At 43.9% G+C, this 20,000-nt stretch overlaps 1 protein-coding gene across 11 annotated transcripts in view; it reads right to left on the reverse strand.

Moving 5' to 3' along the window:
* Positions 1 to 20,000, reverse strand: part of ehbp1 (EH domain binding protein 1) — a 214,095-nt gene that overhangs the window by 88,350 nt on the left and 105,745 nt on the right. For all 11 annotated transcript variants that reach the window (XM_037783094.1, XM_037783086.1, XM_037783088.1 and 8 more), the window contains 3 exons: positions 8,347 to 9,147; positions 5,764 to 5,805; positions 5,242 to 5,388 (listed from right to left, as the gene is read on the reverse strand). In XM_037783094.1, coding sequence (XP_037639022.1) covers positions 5,242 to 5,388; positions 5,764 to 5,805; positions 8,347 to 9,147 — 990 coding nt within the window. The remainder of the gene's footprint in view (positions 1 to 5,241; positions 5,389 to 5,763; positions 5,806 to 8,346; positions 9,148 to 20,000) is intronic.

Here is a 20,000-nt window from a genome sequence, read left to right on the forward strand (position 1 = left end):
GAGAGGAGGAGGAGGAGGAAGAGGAGGAGGAGGAGGAAGAGGCGGTCGGGGGTGCTGGTCGGCAAAAATCAAACGGGACCCAATTATAGGAATCACAACGAGTCAGTGAGCAGGGGAACTCTCCTACCTGGAAAACACCGAGGCATTTACACGCACTCTCCAACACACACACACACACACACACACACACACACACACACACACACACACACACACACACACACACACACACACGCTTAAAAGAATGCAAAAGTGCACAGGTGCTATATAATTGCACACACATATTTTTTTGCAAAATAACACACACACACACACACACACACACACACACACACACACAGCAGCAGCATACGCTCGCGTGTCCACATGCACACTTCTCCCAAACCTAGTGTGGATCCTGATAATTAGCCTGGCCAGGCCGGTGTGAAATTACTGTTCTCATCTGCTAATGGATGAGAAGACCTGAAGCGAACAGACACAAACACACACACACACATACACACACACGCACTAACACACACACACACACACACACACACACACACACACACACACGCTTCTCCATTAAAATAAGAACAGAGGGAAAGACTGAAAGAGAGAAAGAAAGACAAACAAAAATCAGGACGTCTGTAATAAAGAGACGAGAGAATAAAGGATGTTTTTAGGGAAGCTCATTAATTACAGATGTGTAATATAACACATCTGCACTGTGACTACTTATATGTGGTGAAGGCCACCTATGAGGAGGAGGAGGAGGAGGAAGAGGAGGAGGAGGGTTCAAAACTATTAGCAGTACTACAGTAGTCCATCAAAGAGCACAGAGAGTAGGACAAGATGGAGAGAACAGGAGGACGAGAGAAAACAGAGAAATACAAAGGACAGGGAGGAAAAAAGACAGTGAGTGGAAAAAATAAAATAAAATGTAGATGAGACAAAAAGAGAGAGAGAAAGTGAGTGAGAAGAGAGGGAGGGAGGGAGAGAGGGAGAGGAAGAGAGAACAACTGAACCTGTGACCTTAGATGAAAGAAGCAGTCACTGTGGGCTACAATTAGGGATGGCAGGAGGGAGAGCATAGGTCAAGAGAACAGGGCTACACACACGCACGTACACGCACACGCACACGCACGTGCACTGCAAACAAGTATCCGACATGTTGTTGTGCATGGAGCTCCGTTCATATTGACGGCAGACAGCTGTGGATGGAGATGTGGAGGTGTTTATGCAGAACAAATTGTTCGGACCTCGAACTCCTGTCAATCTAAGGCTAAGGCTGCCCGGCGTTCACACTACCACACACGACTCCGGTGTGGTTTTGAGCCTCTAAAACGGAGACGTTTGAAAACGCTGCTGACCCCGTTTTAGTTTTAATACTGTGGGGTTGCGTTTTAGTCTAGACCAGGGGTCAGCAACCTGCGTCTCTTCAGCTCCTCTCCAGAGGCTCCCTAGGGATTTATTAAAAAAATTAGTGGAAATGAATAACTGTTTTTTTGTTTACATTTTTATTTATCATTGTTGTAGGTCTATGGTACGACGGTATGACGGAGTATTAGGGCCACATTGAGGGAAAAAAATGAATCTGAGATTTAGAGAATAAAGTTGTAATATTAAAAAGTAGTCATTTTACGTGTTATTTTCTTTTTTTCTCGTAAAGTTATGACTTTATTCTCATAATATTATAACATTATTGTGTAAATCTCAGATGTGTTTTTTCCCTCAATGTGGCCCTAATACTCCGTAGTACATTGTCTCTTTGTCCCTCACTGCATTAGACTTATATACTATATGTTTAGACTATAAACTGAGTTACCTTCATCACAATGATCACATGTTTTGCGGCTCCAGACAGATTTTTTTTTTTTTTTGCCTAAATGTCTCTTTAGATAGTAAAGGTTGCTGACCCCTGATCTGGACGGACAGAAACGTCAGCTTCTTGATTGGGTCTTATATCAGTCATGATGCGTCCTTCCCTGATTCGTCATCACGTGAACCTTTTCCAGAAGAAAACCAGCGACATCAGCCTCGACCACCAGAGGTTAATGTGTTAATAACGAGTTACAGGCGTTGTTGCTCTGCTAGCAGCTGTTGTGCAGTTAAATTCTGCATCTTATAACTCGACCCATTCAGAGTGAGCTGCAACTGTAGAAAAAAGCTTCGTTCACCGATATTAAAATAAAGCAGACTAAAGACTAAAGCCACAAAGACCTGATTTTATTCCTGTAAACTAGATCTGTCCTCGACCAAAGAGATTCTTAGTCAACCAACACTCATAGGATTTTAGTCGACTAATAGATGAGTTGATTTAATGGACAGATCTTTAAACGGATTTTCTCCACAAAGAATCACACAAAGAGACGTGTGCTTAAGTTTCTTAGAAATAAGTCATTCAGCATGAAATAGCATTAATAAAAAATGAAATGTTCAGAAAAACAAAAAATGTACTTCTCCTGTTTAGTGACTGTTCTATTGATTATTGACAATTAATAAAAAGACCTTTGAAAGAAAAACCTCCTGTAGTGTGATCCTGGCAGTGAAGACCAAAACGACCGATTAGTGGACTAACGGACTGAGAGGAGGCAGCCCGAATTTAATGGGAAGATCTGATTCACTGTTTCCTGCAGGCAAAGAAGCTTTCCCACCAGTCACCATAAGACCCCAAAAACATCTCAATGATAAAAGATGCTCTTGTTCTTCTTCTGTTTGGAGAATTACTTAATTAGTGAATTAGTGAATTAGTGAATTAGTGCTGCAACTATCATCAACTAGTTATCACCTAATCTGATTGATAACTGGACTGTCCCATCAAAATCTCCTCCAGCTTTGAATAAGACATGGTTTTAGTTAATAGATAATCATTTGTGCTTTGAACGGTACACCACCCAAAAACATCTAATGCAGCCCCCCCTCCCCACCTCCTCTCCCTCGGCCTGAATCATTGTGTTGCCCCCCCATTAGCCACTTCCCTGGAAGAATGAAGCCTGCTTTAATTGAATTAAATTATACCTTATGCATGCTAAACCGCAAAGCACCTACTTAGACGGATGGAGAGGTAAATGGGAAAAAGGCTCGGGCCTCTCCAGCTGATAACACGCACACACACGCACGCACGCACGCACGCACGCACGCACGCACACACACACACACACACACACACACACACACACACACACACACACACACACACACACACACACACACACACACACACACGCTAATCAAAACAAGACATCAAGTAATCTAATCTGAATCACTAACAATTATCAGCACATTGGCCTCCGGGCCAGTCGTATTCATTTGATCAATGTTTCTATTAAAAAAAGTGTAAACAATTCAATATCTTCCTCTCGCCCCCCACCTCCTTCCCCTCCTCCTCCTCCTCCTCCTCCTTGCTTCATGCATGTGTGTGTGTGTGTGTGTGTGTGTGAGGGGGTTATTAACCAATTGTCCTTGGAAATGAGTAAGGAAATCAGGAGGAGGAGGAGGAGGAGGAGGAGGAGGATGAGGAGGAGCGGCGGTTGGGTCTGCCTACTTTAAGGAGCTAATCTAAGTGAAGTCGGCCATCTTGCTGCACAACAAGGGACAGAAGAGGACCTTTTTTTTTTTTTTTGTCGCTAAGGAAATATATATCGGCACGGCAACAGCTTTGAAAAAACTCTTTTAATTTGCTTTCTTTCTCTGAAGACTTTTTAACGCCACCAGTCCTTGTGAAGCTCCTCATTTATTTCCTCAGATTATGCTGGAATGGTTATTCCTGTGTCCGGCACGCAGACACCAACACACACTGATATACACACACACTGTAGAAACACATCTAATTCAAGGGCATATATCTCTTTAAGGATTCAGGGGGGGGGCACGCGGCTGCTGCCTTTTAGATATTTCATTACCAAAGGGTATTTATTTCATTTCACCCTCAAATCCGTCGTCGTCACAATTCTCACAAGACGCCCTTTTCCCTTTTCTCTGAAACATTTGGAAACGTCACCGAGGATTTGACAACAGTGCTTTCCCTTTCCCAGCCAGGGTACCTCCTGGTCCATCAGCGTGCCCCCCCCCTCCTCCGTCTCCCAGTATATTATGTTCAGTGGAGCGTGCTTGGTTCAGAGCTGGCAATTTCACTCACGTCTTCTCTAGTCTAGTTTGCTTCGGAACAGCGATTCCCACCCTCCTTTTTACCGTGGATGTACTTTTGCTGACAGCTGTTTGTGTACAACGTTTAACTCGCAAATTTGGTCGGGATGTCATGAAAATTGTGCAGAGTCAAGATGACCCAAGACGTAAATGTTTAAAGAGAGAGAGAGAGACATGTGTTGGGTTGTTCAGGACGTTCAGCCGTCCATAAGAGAGTGAGAGCAGAAGTTAATAAGGAGAAGTCTCCTCTCCTTCTCATAAAGTGTTCCACAAAGTGGACTGCCAGAGGACGAGACGGGCTTTTCCAGCGTGTTGCGAGTGCAGCGAGCAGCGAGTAGAGAACTGTGGAAGTGACATGAGGGTGTTGAAGAGGCTGCTGGTCACTCTATTAGCTGCTCCGGCACACTGAGGCGATGCTGTTCACCTCTACGGTGCACGGAGCAAAGAGGCAGGGACTCAGCCTGTACTGACTCCACACAGAGGAGGTCAGGGACTCAGCCTGCACTGACTCCACACAGAGGAGGTCAAGGACTCAGCCTGTACTGACTCCACACAGAGGAGGTCAGGGACTCAGCCTGCACTGACTCCACACAGAGGAGGTCAGGGACTCAGCCTGTACCGACTACACACAGAGGAGGTCAGGGACTCAGCCTGTACCGACTACACACAGAGGAGGTCAGGGACTCAGCCTGTACTGACTCCACACAGAGGAGGTCAAGGACTCAGCCTGCACTGACTCCACACAGAGGAGGTCAAGGACTCAGCCTGCACTGACTCCACACAGAGGAGGTCAAGGACTCAGCCTGTACTGACTCCACACAGAGGAGGTCAGGGACTCAGCCTGCACTGACTCCACACAGAGGAGGTCAGGGACTCAGCCTGTACTGACTACACACAGAGGAGGTCAGGGACTCAGCCTGTACTGACTACACACAGAGGAGGTCAAGGACTCAGCCTGCACTGACTCCACACAGAGGAGGTCAGGGACTCAGCCTGTACTGACTCCACACAGAGGAGGTCAGACACATGAAGACCCAGGCTGACCCAAACTGAGCTTCACGTACACACTTTGTTTAAACAGAAAGGATTGTCAGCGGTTTGACTTTGACTTACATCGCAGACGGTCGTGGCTCTGTTTGGTGCGCTGGCGGCTGAGTTGGGGACGTTCTTGTTGCCGGCCTTCATCGCAGCGTCTCTGCGGGCCTGCTCCAGGAGGAGTCGGGCTCTCTCTTTCAGCTCCTCCTGACGAGACAGCACCCTCTGTGTGCAACGACAGAGCGGCGTGATGATGTAAAACAATACAGCTCATTTCTAATAAAACTGTGTCCTTTTCCTCAGTTAAACAAAAACACATCAAAAAACATCAAAACACATCCCCAATATTACTGACTCCCTGACCAAGTCTTGATGCCTCAGTTTGGTTTCAGGTCTAACATGATTATGACATTACAATGAAGGCATTTTCATTGTTTAAAACAGAGTGCCTCTGAGTTTTCTGGAGTTGTTTGTGTCTACACATATCCCCCACATGTCCCACAGAGTTTACGGAGGGAAAAGGCTGTTTTATTTCTCCAAATATCAGAATTATGAGTATGTTTTTTTTCACGTATGTACTCTCTTCAAACTCGTACTCACCTTCTCAGCAGGGGGACTTGATACCGGAGCAGGTGTCGGCTCCTTAAGAAGAGAGAATACAACATTAACTACAGGTGTGTAGCCAAATAACAGGTTAGGCTGCATTCACACCACATCAGGTGTTGCGGCGATCAGCACAGCGCTGTGCGGCGGTGCGGGAATACGGCTGCCCTGAATACCATTTTTTGGGCTACGAAGCTTCGGTGAGAAATATTCAAAGCTATTGGAAGCTTTGCGGCGCGGCAGGCTGACGGGTTGTTCTGTCTGTCTGTCTGTCTCCATCTCCCGTGTTTCAGTGCCCAGGACAGCGCCGCTGCCTCACTACTGTACACAAACGCACCTCCGCACACAACAAACAGCGATATCCATGTGAGAATATCTAATAATAACTAATGTTAAATATGAATAATGAATCATTTTGTGTGATTATTCCTTATTTCATGGGCTATTTCTGGATTTATACTATATTATTACATACTAATATAAAAACAAAATGAAAAAAAATAATAAAAAGAGGCATTTGAATACTGATTTGGAGGTGGGTTACCACGGCAACGCTCGAAGCTTCGAAGCATCCGGGTCAGCCCTACAGTATATGGGAGTGTCACTTAAATGGCTCATTTGCGTGACAGTTTGATTTGAATGGCCTATTGATTGCCGGTTACGTGATTGGCCACCGACGTCAGGTTGCATTTCTTCATCTGTTTCGCCGCTGCGGTTTTTCTCTGCATCCCCACCGCCGCAGCCCAAACTCACTGACGCCTTTCAAATGAATGGGAGGACTGGTGTTTTCACCACAATGCTTGATTTGGGGTGAATGAAAAGTATTTCGTCAACACAGTGCAACAAATAATAATGTTTGGACTGTCTCTGCCTCGTATATGATTCTTTAAATATTAATTAACTTGTGTAATTTAGTCAATGTGACGCCTCAATAAGTGACATGCCATGGAAATGAATAGCAAGCTTTCACACAAACAGCTTTGACATGTCCTCGTCGTCCAGCGTCCAGGTGGAGCTAGAAAAGAATTAAGACAAGCGGACCCAACAGTAGGATCAGGGTGTATCCCCCCCTGATAGACAGGCCGGCCTGCAGCCCGGTCCGGGTCCAGCGGTGTGGAGAGCATGACGGCTTTGACAAGAAAGCAAAACACACCTAGCTTAGAGTTTTATCTGCCAGGTAATCCTGGCTGTATTCTAACGGGGGAGCGAAGAGGGCAAACAGAGCTTTTACATTCAGACAGACGGAGCAACGCTGGCTGTTTACATGTTCAGATGTGGCCCGGCTGCAGGCCACGATGCATCCCGCTAACTTGATAACAGCAGATCAAAATGGGGTGTCATAGCTGTCATAACCCCCCCCCCAATCCCCGCCGCCGCCGCCTGCCCCGTGACCTTTCGACTTGTAAACAGGAAGCAGTAATCTGGGGTTAACCAACGCAGGCAGCAATGTGTTCAATGTGTGTTTGTGTGACTGTGTGTGCGCACACGCATTAAAGGTGCGTGTGAGATGAGGTGTGCTCGGCGCAAAGCGTCGCCACGCCTGAGCAGTCACGGCACCGACTGCCATCAACTGAAGGGATGAGAAATATAATGAAAAATATAATGAAATGTCAAAAAGCAGGGGGTTCTCCTGGGCGCCGTCTGTAGTCGCCACATGTTAGAGGGCCCGGGCAAAGACGCGTCTGGGTCTCTGCCACGAGAGACAGGCGACGACAACATCTAATGCAGAACGGGAGACTTTCCGTACGGTCATCTCCGCAGCGGAATCAACGAGGTCGGGATTTTGAAGCTTAGCGAGCGCCAGGAGGGAATGAGTGTTCGCCGCATCCTCTGTCTTATGACTGATGTAGCAGTGAAAGTTTCAATCAAAGCCACGCTGCACGGATAAAAACATGAACAATCCATTTAGGGGCCGGGCAGGTAGCTGCAGGTAAACGCTGTCAGAATCTTAATACCTGACTTAAGTAGCGAGACGTGAGTTAGTGGACGTGGTACACACTGATCAGGAGGTTGTTTAAGGTGCACCATTTATAATTAGCTGTGAGCTAGTTTAATGTATCTCTCACTGACCCTTCAAGGACATCTTTAACTATATTTACTGTTTCTACATCCCTGCAATTAGAGGCTGCTTCTCTTCTATTAAAACAGATTAATCAAACAGAAGAAATACAAATATTCAGCATGTTCAGCTCTATAAAACTATATTACAATTGATTTGAGTATTTGTTAAGAAATAAAAGTCTAAATTCTGAATCCAGCTTCTTAAATGTGCATATTTTCTGGTTTCTTTCCTCCTCTATGACAGTAAACTGAATTTATATGAAAGTTGTGGAAAAAACAAGACATTTGAGGACGTCATCTTGGGCTTTAGGCAAACACTGATCCACATTTCTCACTATTTTCTGACATTTCATAGATCAAACTAATCGATTAATCAAGAAAATAATCAACAGATTCAATCATTAGTTGCAGCCGTAGTACAAAGTGAAACAAAGATGGAACTTTTGAAGAGATGAAGTGATAAATAAATATATTATAGCTCTTCCTTCTTGTGTATTTCCATGCTCAGTGTGTGTTTACCTGTTTGGGAGGCGTGTCTGTGTGGTTGACCGGAGGCGAGCTGGTTTCTGAGGCGGGCTCAGACTCCGAGTGACGCAGGCTCGCCCTCTTCTTCTTGATGAGGTCAGCGTCCCTGTTGTAGGAGAAGCCCAGTTTCTGGTGGGGTGATGACGAGTGGGCCCCTCTCCTGGTGGGGGACCCCGGCTCTGCACTCCGTTCCTCTCCCGCCTCGTCCTTCTGCTGTCGTTCCTTCTCCATCTCTCTCTCCACTCTCTGCGGTAACTCGCTGAGGTCTAAAGTGTTGGCTTTGAGCAGATTGCCCCTGTCCTCGGAGCTCGACGGTGTCGCGCGGGTCGAGTCCTTCACCGAGGCGACTAGCGCTGTGCGTGGCGACGGGACAGGAGGGGAGGACTGTAAAGGCCCCGCCACTGGCAAGCCGACCGCTGCTACTTCAGCCTTCCGACCCGGCTCTGTCACCTCCTCCTCTTCGGCGGCTTTAGTGCCGTTAGATTCAGAGTTAACGCCGCCGGCGGATTCGGCGGGCTCAGAGTTAGCCTGGTGGTGCTGCACGTCGTTGATCTCAGCGTAGAACTTGTCCTGACCTATGGAGGCGTTTGTGTCCGTTTCAAAGTCGCCCACCTTGTAGGTGCTGCGACTGCTGTTGGCCTCTATCTGCACAACGTTGAGCTCCTCGCCGGAGAAGTGGGCCCGGATCTGGTACAGGTAGGTCATCACCGTTAGCTTGTCGGGAATGGCCAGCAGCACCATGTCCGACGGCTCCAGGAGACGGGAGATACCCAGGCTCGCAAAGCCATCATATGCCTGTCAAAGAAAGACACAAACCTTCAATTACAGATTCACAGAACCAACACGGGTTATGTTACAAGTAAAGGGAGGGAAAACAATCTATTCACCTTGTATCGTTTTTTAAATCTATTAAATCTATTAAATCTAGTTTTGAATGCCAGAATTGATATATTTGCTTCGTTTGAGTCGATGTGGCGGTAGAAGGAAGTTACCGCTATTGTTAGTAGTTGTTATTAGTCTGAGTAACATGACGTAATATCTGTTCTGTATCCATCAACCAAAAATAACAGTAGTCGGCCGGACGTAACGAGCAGAAGCCGGCAGACACGGCAGAGTCTAAAACTTTGGAGGGTCAGCGTGGATACGACCTGCACCCTCCCAGCGTGGTAAACACTACACATCCAGTAAAGGATGGAAACACTTTGGGTTTCACACATTGACAGGAAAAGCAGAGCTAGACAGAGCAGAGATAAAGCTGCTGGCTAACTTCTAAAAAAGAAACAAAATAAGTAAATTACAAAAAGTCAGAAAAAAAGCCGAAATATGTCTGAATTTTTTTTAGTTTTTTTTTAAAGGCTGAAATATGTCTGAAAAAATGCCAAATTATATCCAAAATATGGCCCAAAAAATGTCCCAAAAAAGGCCGAAATATGTCCGAAAAAAGGCCAAAAAGGCAAAAATATGTTCAAACAAAAGTCTGAAATATGTTAACAAAATGCCGATATATGTTTGAATAAAAGTCTGAAATATTTCCGAAAAAAAAAAAGGCTGAAAAAAGTCAGAAAAAAAGTCAGAAAAAGTTGTCAGGAAACGTTATGGTATGGCGGTAACGTGGCGGTGGAGCCGGCCATCGCTCTCATCTCCGTGGTCAAATGGGCCGACGCTACGACTGTAGAGCACCCAGATACTGACATTAATGTTCTCTGCATTGAAACGGCCCCGATGGAGCTGACCATGATAGATAAAGAGAACGGAGCTGACGGGAGAGCTAGAGACCACCTTGGAGAAGTTACAGGAAGTAGCAACTATGTCTGGTTTTCAAAATAAGGGAACTGTATATACAAAATACATCTATGGAAATAAGATTGATGGATTATATTCACCAGAAGTATAAAACATTATAAATTAAAAAGAAAATCCCACTAATCTGTGAGGGAAATGTCTTTATTCTTTGATTTCTGGGTTGCTGGATAATAAATAATTCCTGACAATGAAACTGATATATTTGACTTCAGGACGTCTCTGACTACATACATGCTGAGAGTCAAACATTTTATTGTATTAATTTAGATATTTTCAAAGTAAAAGTCCCTAGAAGTGAATAATTTAACTCTTCCCCGTGGTCTAGTGGTAAAAAAGTTCACAAAAAAATCGTAATATTGAATCACAATACTCAAAAATCACAATACATATGGAAGATAGAGACAGGCGTATCGTCCCAGCTTTAGATACGAGTAGTGCCGACCTGCAATGGTTGATGAGATCTCTGAAGGAGGAGTCTGCTTTCTTTTTGGGTTGTATTTGGTGCATTGCACGTATGATCTATGTGTGCATGTATGATCTATGTGTGCATGTATGATCTATGTGTGCATGTGCACATGTGTGTTTGTGAGTGAGAGACACCTTTGGCATGACTGCTGACAGGTCATGTCAGGGATGGTTGTCCCCGATAAGAGACGCAGATACCCCAAGACAGAGCGCTTAATCCCAAAGTGTGTGTGTGACCTGTGAGTGTGTGTGTGTGTGTGTGTGTGTGTGTCCTTATCGCCCCCCTACATCAACCTGCCCACGCTCTCCGTCACGCGTGTAATTGGTCTGATTAGAGTCTGATGAGAAAATACAGGTTTGATTATCAAGCGACACACGAAACCCAATCCCCCATCACCAGATAGACTGAGACAGAGAGACAGAGAGAGAGACGGGAGGGAAACCATTATCGCAGCCAATGACAGGTAAATAAATAGATTAACACACACACACACACACACACACACACACATTACCTCCCCATCCATCTCTCCCAGGTATCACAGCTTGTATCTGGGCTGCTTGATAGTGTTGATCTAATTCCGACCTGTTGCGGCGCTCGTTTGTTTCACTGCCTCCGTAGATCTCCTCAGTCTATCAATCTCTCCCTCTTTCTCTCCGTCTCCCTCTCTCTTTGACTTCTGAACCCTTCTCCATGTGGTTTTAACCTTTATTTATCCAACGTTTACGGGAAGAGACGTCGCTGTTAAGTTTATCAAATCTATATATTTCTTTGGAGCTCTGAGCACCAGAAGCCGAGTGACACCTAGTTCCATTACAGCGGAGAGAAGGCCGACATCTCCAACACCAAAACAATCTAGATAGATGAATAACACGACAGGTGAGAGGAACCCGGTCCGGACCGAGGTGTATCTTAGTTCTGGTCCTTTTAAATGCAGCAACAATTCAAATCACAGTATATAAAGTAGTAGTATAGTATATGATAGTATATATAGTTTATAAACATAAAATTGAACTGAATAGATCGGCCCCGTTGTCACCGATACCCGATCCAGCTATCTGAGTCAATATTGGTCTGATATTCAATCTGGTATCGGTGCATCCCTAGAAAATACCCTCACTGGCGTGTTTCTACACATGATATTAAATACCGATCAATAAGAAGATCGCTTCCCGAACAGAGTTCATCATCAGCAGATGGATTTATTAGTAGTTTATCTTTTGAAATCACATATCTGCTATCAGAACATCCTGTGGTTGATTCGTTTGCTTTCACACCACAAACGGACCGCACCAGAGTCCACTGGGAAGCAGACGGAGAACCTGGTTTTCAGACGGTAGTTTGATCCACACCGGGGTTCAATTAACAGCTTTCACACCAGCCCAAACGAACCGTACTAACCAGCCCAAACGAACCGTACTAACCGGGCAAACGGACCGGAGTTTGTTTTAACAGAACCAAACAGGTTAGGTGTGAAAGCACTCTTACAGTCTGATCAAGTACCACACATCCATCTAATACTGTGGTGAAGCATTCAACAGGTGATTCCACATTAAGACCTACACCGTCGGCATCTACGGCGGGATAGATGTGAACCTCGTGTCAAGTATAAATCAAGCTTTATACAACGCTACAGCCGTCAGTGACCTGTTAGAAGTGTTATAACTCACAACTCACTACGGAGTTATCTATTGAGTGTTTATTATGTGGAAAGTGAACGAGGAAGTGATTTTGGACACAGCTTCTAAAACCCTTCTTAATGAAGTGAATCTGTATTTGTTTCTGACCGGTGACACGAGAACAGAAGGAGAGAACCGGAGGATAACAAAGTGGTTGAACTGAGAGATGTTTCTCAATTTACAATCAATTATGACGTCTTTTGTTGGGGAGGAGTCTCTTTCACTCTCACCTCTTTTGTCCCTTTCTATTAATGGAAAGTATGTGTTTGTGCTCGCAGAGACGAGGCAGGAAGAAAAAGACCTGACGGCGGGAAAAAAGAGAAGCGAGAACAGAGAGGAGTTTGCCTTTACAGCGAGCCTGTTTAAGTTCCTCCCTCCCTCCCTCCCTCCCTCCTTCCTCCCCCCCGGCAGAAAGGGAGTGTGAAAGAAAAAAGAAAGAAAAAGAATAAGAGGGCCTGATTGGGTTTCTAACACGTATTCAGGGGAGCAAAGTGTGCTTACATTGTTCCCCTCTCGCCCAGGGTAGGCTGTGAAAGAGAGCGACAACTCGGCTGCTCAATAGGGACCCAATGAAAGAAAGAAAGAATGAAAGAAAGAAAGAAAGAGAGGGAGAACGTGAGAGCTGTATGAGGAGGAAGACGGGAGGGAGGGAGGCTCTGGAGCTGGGTTTTGTTTCAGGGTCGATGTTGGTCTTGACATGCGCTGCAGTCTTTTTGACCTCGGTGTCGTGATTTATTCTTTCTATATCTTCTCTGATCGCCTGACGAGTGCTGGACGTGTCCCACTGAGACACCGATATGACAGAAGACCTGTTGTCTTTAGGTGACTTGTTCTCTGTGTTAGTAGCCAGCATGTTAGTGTACGTTCCCGCTGAGTGCAGTTACATCACAAGGCTGGCAATATTCTAGATCGTTGTTATTGTCAACAAATCCCAACAAAACACCAAAATCAGCAAAGACCAGCAGTGTGTTCCAATCCACGTACTTCTGAAATTACACTTGCATTTTGAGTGCATAAGTGCATTCACACTGGGAAGTACGGCAAAATGCAGTGCACTCAAAGTACCCGGATGTTGTACTCAAAACGGTCAAATCGTTGAGTGTGGAACGCTGGACACTTTCCACACTCAACTGTCGCCATCTTGGCTACGTAGCGGAAGGGGCGGAGCCACGACCACGACCACTATTCAAACAGACGTAGATAACAGAATAAAACAATACGTAAACATACCGGTGCATTTTCAGCCAACAGGAGGACACATCGTAGGCGACGACGTTGGAAACCTAATTTCCACTCTGCTTTCATTTTTTCCAGAAGATATTTTGGCGGGTAGCGAGCCGCGGTCAAATGTTGCGATCGTCATTTCCGGTCAGTGCGCCGCAGAGTATTCCATTTGAGACGACCCTACCCCGCTGAAATTTACGCACTACTCAAGTGAGTACAGAGTGCACACAGTGCACTACACTGAAGTGTACTTCTGGAAGTACGTGGATTGGAACACACTCTTGGGCTGCCTCGATATTCCTGAACCTGTCGGAGGCCGTCAGCCACGAGTCTGTTGGCTCCAAATACATCATTCAAAACAACAAGATGGCACAAAGTCATAGGATAAATCAGACTTTGGCTACACAGATAATACCTGTTAGTAGGATCACTTAAATGCTGGTTTTGATATTTTTGTTGGATTTAATAACAAAAAGAAAAATATCAACTATTACCAGATTAAAAAAAAAAAAGAAAATGGTATTTATTGCATCAGGCAGAACACAACGGGTAATTAAGAAATGTTTCCCCCTAATCCCTAGAAAGTTAAACTTCATTACTTGAAATTTGATGCCATCTAAAGAAGTTCCTATGATCTATGATATAAGATCTCTGAAAAGAGGAGAGCAAGGCTGCGTAATGATTCAATATTATGGTTTATAGGGTTTAATAGAATCATGTACTGTTATTTATTCACAATATAGTGTAATATAAATTAATGATTCCAAACAAACTATAATCAAACACTATTGTATGGGTTGTTGAAGTTTTGGTATTTCATGTATGCGTCCTTTTAGTCTGTTGTAATGAATTAGCAGGTGACTCAGTTTATAGCAATCTAGAGCTGCAACCATTAATCCATTAGTTGTCAACTATTAAATTAATTACCAACTATTTTTGATAATCGGTTTGAGTATTTTTTTAAGAAAAGAAAACATAAAAATTCCCTGATTGCAGCTTCTTAAATGTGAATATTTTCTCTGGTTCCTTTCCTCCTCTGTGACAGTAAACTGAATATCTTTGAGTTGTGGACAAAACGAGACATTTGAGGACGTCATCTTTGACTTTGAGAAACACTGATCGACATTTTAAAGACCAAACAACTAATCCATTAATCAAGAAAATAATAAACAGATTAATGGACAATGAAAGTAATGGTTAGTTGCGGCCCTACTGCAATCAATTTGTTATTTTATTTGTGATTTTGCACACATGTAGACACGATATCATGATCAGGATCAGGGCTGGGTATCGGTACTCAAAGCCTTTAAGGTATCAACCGAAATAATCTCCCTAATGTGGACAACAAACCAAACAACGCGATACAAACCGAACTGTTGACTGAAAGCTTCCCTTCACATGAAGAGTACCAGATGAAGTAGTACTCTATTGGTATCGGTGTCACTTTAAAAGGAACTGGTATCGTCATTTCTTTAGCAATCCCCAGCCTGGTCCAGATCTATATCTATATCTGTATATCCTTATAAGACAACTATTATTATAAATGCTAATAATTTCAACTATATCAGCGAGCCGTGCTGATTGGTTGACAACATTTGAAATGAGGCTGTCGATAGAATTGATCTTCTGTATTTCTCATCGGTGACTGATTAGAGTCTAATATTCAAGTTTCCTCACTTTCCATCATCATCATCATCATCATCATCATCATCATCATCATCATCATCATCATCATCCAGCTGACAAAGCTTTTGGTTTAACTAAATGTCAGCGCCGTCGCCGCCCGTCCCCTCCACCCCCTCCCCTCGCTCTCAGTGACTGACAGCTATCTATCGTTGTCAATCATCAACGCCCCCCCCCCCCCCCCCCCCCCCTCCCCCTCAGCCCAACCCCTCCCGGTTGTGCTCAGGGAGCTTTAGCCCGGTGCTCCGCTATCAGATGGCATGACAAATGACTTCTCCTTGGCCTCATTACACACACACGCACACACACGCACACACACGCACGCACGCACACACACACACACACACACACACACACACACACACACACACACACACACACACACACACACACACACACACACACACACACACACACACAGTGACGAGACGGAGGAGCTAGCGAGCGAGCGGTCCAAACACACAATCTCAACATGCAAACTCCTCCAACGACCAGGTGAACACGGTGGACACACACACAAGCATGGACAGACTAACACACATGCATTGATAATTGATAATGGATCATTTCAAAGGCGGTAGGTAAGTGTTCTGAATATTCACTTCTCTCACGCTTTTTTTCTACCCCTCCCCCCCCCCAATATTGATTGTCCTTATCTGTCATAATTCAGCACAGTCTGAGCTCATTGCAATCACTCCTCACAGATAGACTGTGAGAGGAGGAGGGGGCATGTCTATCAACTGGCCATGAAAGGCAGAGATAGTCGTCCTTTCTACAACATTTCCATTTCAGCTGTCCATTCAATAAAGTCTATACATTCTAATAAAGCAACACCATCGTCCCTCTACATCGCCCTCTTTCATACATTCATTTCATTCTCTTGCTAGCTCTTTGGAGTCTTTAACCTGCCTCACTACGCTGCCCTAGTCTGTGCCTTCCTTCTCTTGTTCCAACACCTTCAGGGTGCTACGTGACACCACACCGTGCATTACTCCTCTGTCATTTTCTCACAATCACAACCACCTACAACATGTACAGTTACTGCATGTGGCACTGCTGGAAACATACCAACAACATCCAGGGTGTAAGGACAAAGACATCACATCTCACATGCGGAGAAAATCAGCTTCTATGCAGATATTATTGTCACTATAGAGCCAACAGGAAGTGACACACTGTCAACGTTTGGCTCACTACAACCTGGAATCACCACCGTCACCTCGCTGGTTGGGAACTTTACCAACCGCTAACATTTGTAATGTCGTCCCTGCTGACTAATACCCCTTTTTACACCAAAATTAGCGCGTATATGCGTTAATTACGGGAAAACCTCCTTTCCCATTGCCAGTAGACGAGTAGCTTTTCTGTTTTATTGTCTGGTGCATCACGTTCAACGTCACAAACGCGTCAGAAAACAGGATTAGTAAACAATGAAAATGTTACGGTGGTTACTTCTTCTTTTTTTTATAACTGTTACTTATTCAGTCTCTCTTTCAATCTCTCAAACCAGAGTTGGTGATTGTTGGAACAGTGGAAACACCAACAAAGACGATTTTGATGAGTTATATTTTGTTAAAAAAACTTAGGCAATACTTGAAATGTTATGCCATCTAAAAACATTATTTGAAACATCGCGCTCTACGATATAAGATCTCTGATATAAGATCTCTGATGAGTTTTATTTAGCTTCTGTCGAGTTCTAATGAAGTGTGTTTTACGGCAGTCAGTGAGGTAAAATGACTGTCTCTGTCAACGGAGTCTGGTGGCTTTGAAGTGAGCATATAACGTCTGTTTCTTTTCACGTCTAACTGTGATTTAACGTTTTTTTTTTCAACCAATCAGAGTTGGCGATTGTTGGAACAGTGGAAAGACTAATGAAGATGGTTTTGATGAGTTTTATTTTGTTTCTGTGGAGTTTGAATGAAGTTAAAATGACTGTTTTTGTCAATGGAGTCTGGTGGCTTTGAGGAGAGCATATTAATTGTTTTGTACGTTAATAAATTATAATAATTGTCCAAATTCCAGTTGATTTTATTTATTATATATTCACTTCAACGCGTCACATAGCGTAACGTAACGTAGCATCGCGCCGGAAAAACGGAGAAAATGATCGTGTCCAGCCGGGTGTCATGTTTCCATCGCTGCCGATCAGAGATGATAAATACCCCTCACTACTATAGAGTCATTTGACCAGGGATGAATGCCGATTATAACGTTTCCTACTGAAGACAAAAGCCAGATGTTAGTGGGTTTCTTGTCCAGTAGGAAAGGGGCTTAAGGTACACACTGTGACTGTGAGCCAATTCAAGAAAACAGTTGAAACAGGAACCCTGATTGGCCAATGCAGCGCACATTAATCCTAGGTGATGTCCAATAAGCAGGACACATTTATTGACGTTTCATGGATTTAATATTTCATAAAATATATCATTCTATTCCTGAAACACTGAAAAGTGGTATGGTTAAAATGTTTCTATGAAATGTGTTCGTTTTTCTGCCAGGTAATGTTTTGGTTTGTTTACTAGTTCTTGGCGAAGCAAAGACATATTTCATACTTTTTGTAATGCATTAAATATATTTTAAGAGCGTCTAAATGAAGTCAAAAGATACTGAAAAAAATGGCATTTAACATCCAATAAAATCTGGCTCTGAATAATTCAACTCGTCCACAATATTTAACAACAACTAGACATTTACTAATTAATATCTTGAGTCACACATCCCCAGTGTTGCTTATATATATATACATACACTCGGAGGTGTCAGTGAGCTGATATCTACGTCCAGTATGTCTGTAAAGGAGCAGCTCGCTTGGCCAAACGTACATCAGCAGCCGGTGTAGATCTTTACAGAGAAGCTGGTCGCAGAGCGCCGGCTACACCGCTGCAGCTATTCACCAGCTATCACCTTCTACGGCATATTCCCATATTACTTATATCTAGCCAATTTCTTCAGGGCTACTTGAGCACCTGGAGGGGGGGTGAGGGGCAGTTAGCAGATATGGGATTGGGTCTCTCCCTCTGCCTCCACTGTGGTTATTGTCAACAGGGTAGCATTCATGCCTAACAGGGCCACCAGAGGTTATCGCTGAGCCAGAGTGTGTATGAGGAGAGGAAATCAAGCTGCAGGAACCCGACGCATATCGTTCTGTGTAGCCCTCGGGGGCCACGGAGGGGACACAGTGTGTATATGTGAGTGTGTAGTAACAGTGAAAGGGAAAAAACAGCAGTGTGCATTTATGTGTTGGGAAAAGAGTAAACGCTAGGAGCCAGCCGGAGGGACGGAGGTGGTAACGTGGTGATGTGTGGACCTCAGACTGTGAATGTGCAGATATGGTGACATAGGGCAAGGTGTGAATGGGTTATTCAGTTGAGCTTTAGGAATGAGTGCATGTATGTTGGTTTTAATTTGTTAGGAGAGAAGAGGAATGAAACCAAACAGTTCTCTCCAGGTAGAGATGCACCGATCGATCGGCTGGCAATTGAAACCAGCCAGATTTCAGCTGATCTGCGAGGACCGGTGAACGGCCGATATGTCTCATATTTACCATTTACTGTTGTCACACTGTTGTCATGCTTCCGCATGACAGTTTAATGTCAGCACACAGCGGCACAAACAGTAACACACACACACACACACACACACACACACACACACACACACAACATATCGTCAGTGTCAAAGTTCTTCAGCGTGAGGCCACGGAGGAGGAACAACTTACTTAATCATACATTATGACGCGATCAAGCTCTACACAATAAAAATGAGTATTCTATATCTTGTAAAATGTAGTTTTTGGTGAGAAACTTGAATAAATCCAGTAGTTTGAAGATGTTTCTATAGATATTTCTATAGGCCAACCAGGAAGTTAGCATCGCCCCGGTCCCCTCCACTAACCAATAGCCAATGTGGATTGATCCATTGGGTTTGGATTATTGCAGAAAATAATCTCCGTGGAAAACAAACGTTTATGATACTTACCGGTTTAGTTCAGCAAGATAATCTTCACAAATGAACACCACTTTATGATTCTTGAAGTGTGGAATCAATCGCTAGAAGTACAAAGCTAACGTTAGGCTATAAACAAACGACACCACGTTGGCATGACAACGAGTAAACACAACGAGGCTGTAAAGGAGGACGAGTCGGCGTGATTAGTCGTCTCATTTAGACACTTGTTAGCAACTGTCTTTTTAAGACACGTACCGGCTTCAAAATTCACCAGTGGGATATTTACTGACGTATTTTATATCGTAGAACAAAACATTAAAATCTCTTCTTCTTGTGTTAACCACAGACCTGATTTCAGACATCGAACTAAAAACACGTTGACTTCCAGACGAGGGAACAGGAAGGGATGAAATGCTCATAACTCATTTCTGTGTTTTAGGACTCAATCCTGTAGCACTCGATACAAGATAAATATGAGAGAGTGAATTATGACCTGTTTAACTTCCTAACACCAGCTCTAAATAAAAACACAATCATGTATTTCCTAATCATTTGAAGTGTTTGTTTTTATGAAAATAACCTCTATAGATGACAATAACAAAGTAAAAAGATAACATGTATAATGTTTGACGGTTTACACTGACTACTTCAGGACGGTTGACATGTATTTTTGGAGACAGTTCTGGGCTGGTGATGAAAAAAGTTAATCTGGAGTCTTGCTATTAAATATAGCTCTTAGAAAGAAACCTGTGATCGCTGTATCTCTATCTCCAAGACAAGGTAGATCACAGTTACCAATAAACACATGCATACCCCCCCCCTTTACAGAAACCAAAACAGTC

This window comes from Sebastes umbrosus, chromosome 10, assembly GCF_015220745.1.
Source record: "Sebastes umbrosus isolate fSebUmb1 chromosome 10, fSebUmb1.pri, whole genome shotgun sequence".
Classification (NCBI taxonomy): domain Eukaryota; kingdom Metazoa; phylum Chordata; class Actinopteri; order Perciformes; family Sebastidae; genus Sebastes; species Sebastes umbrosus.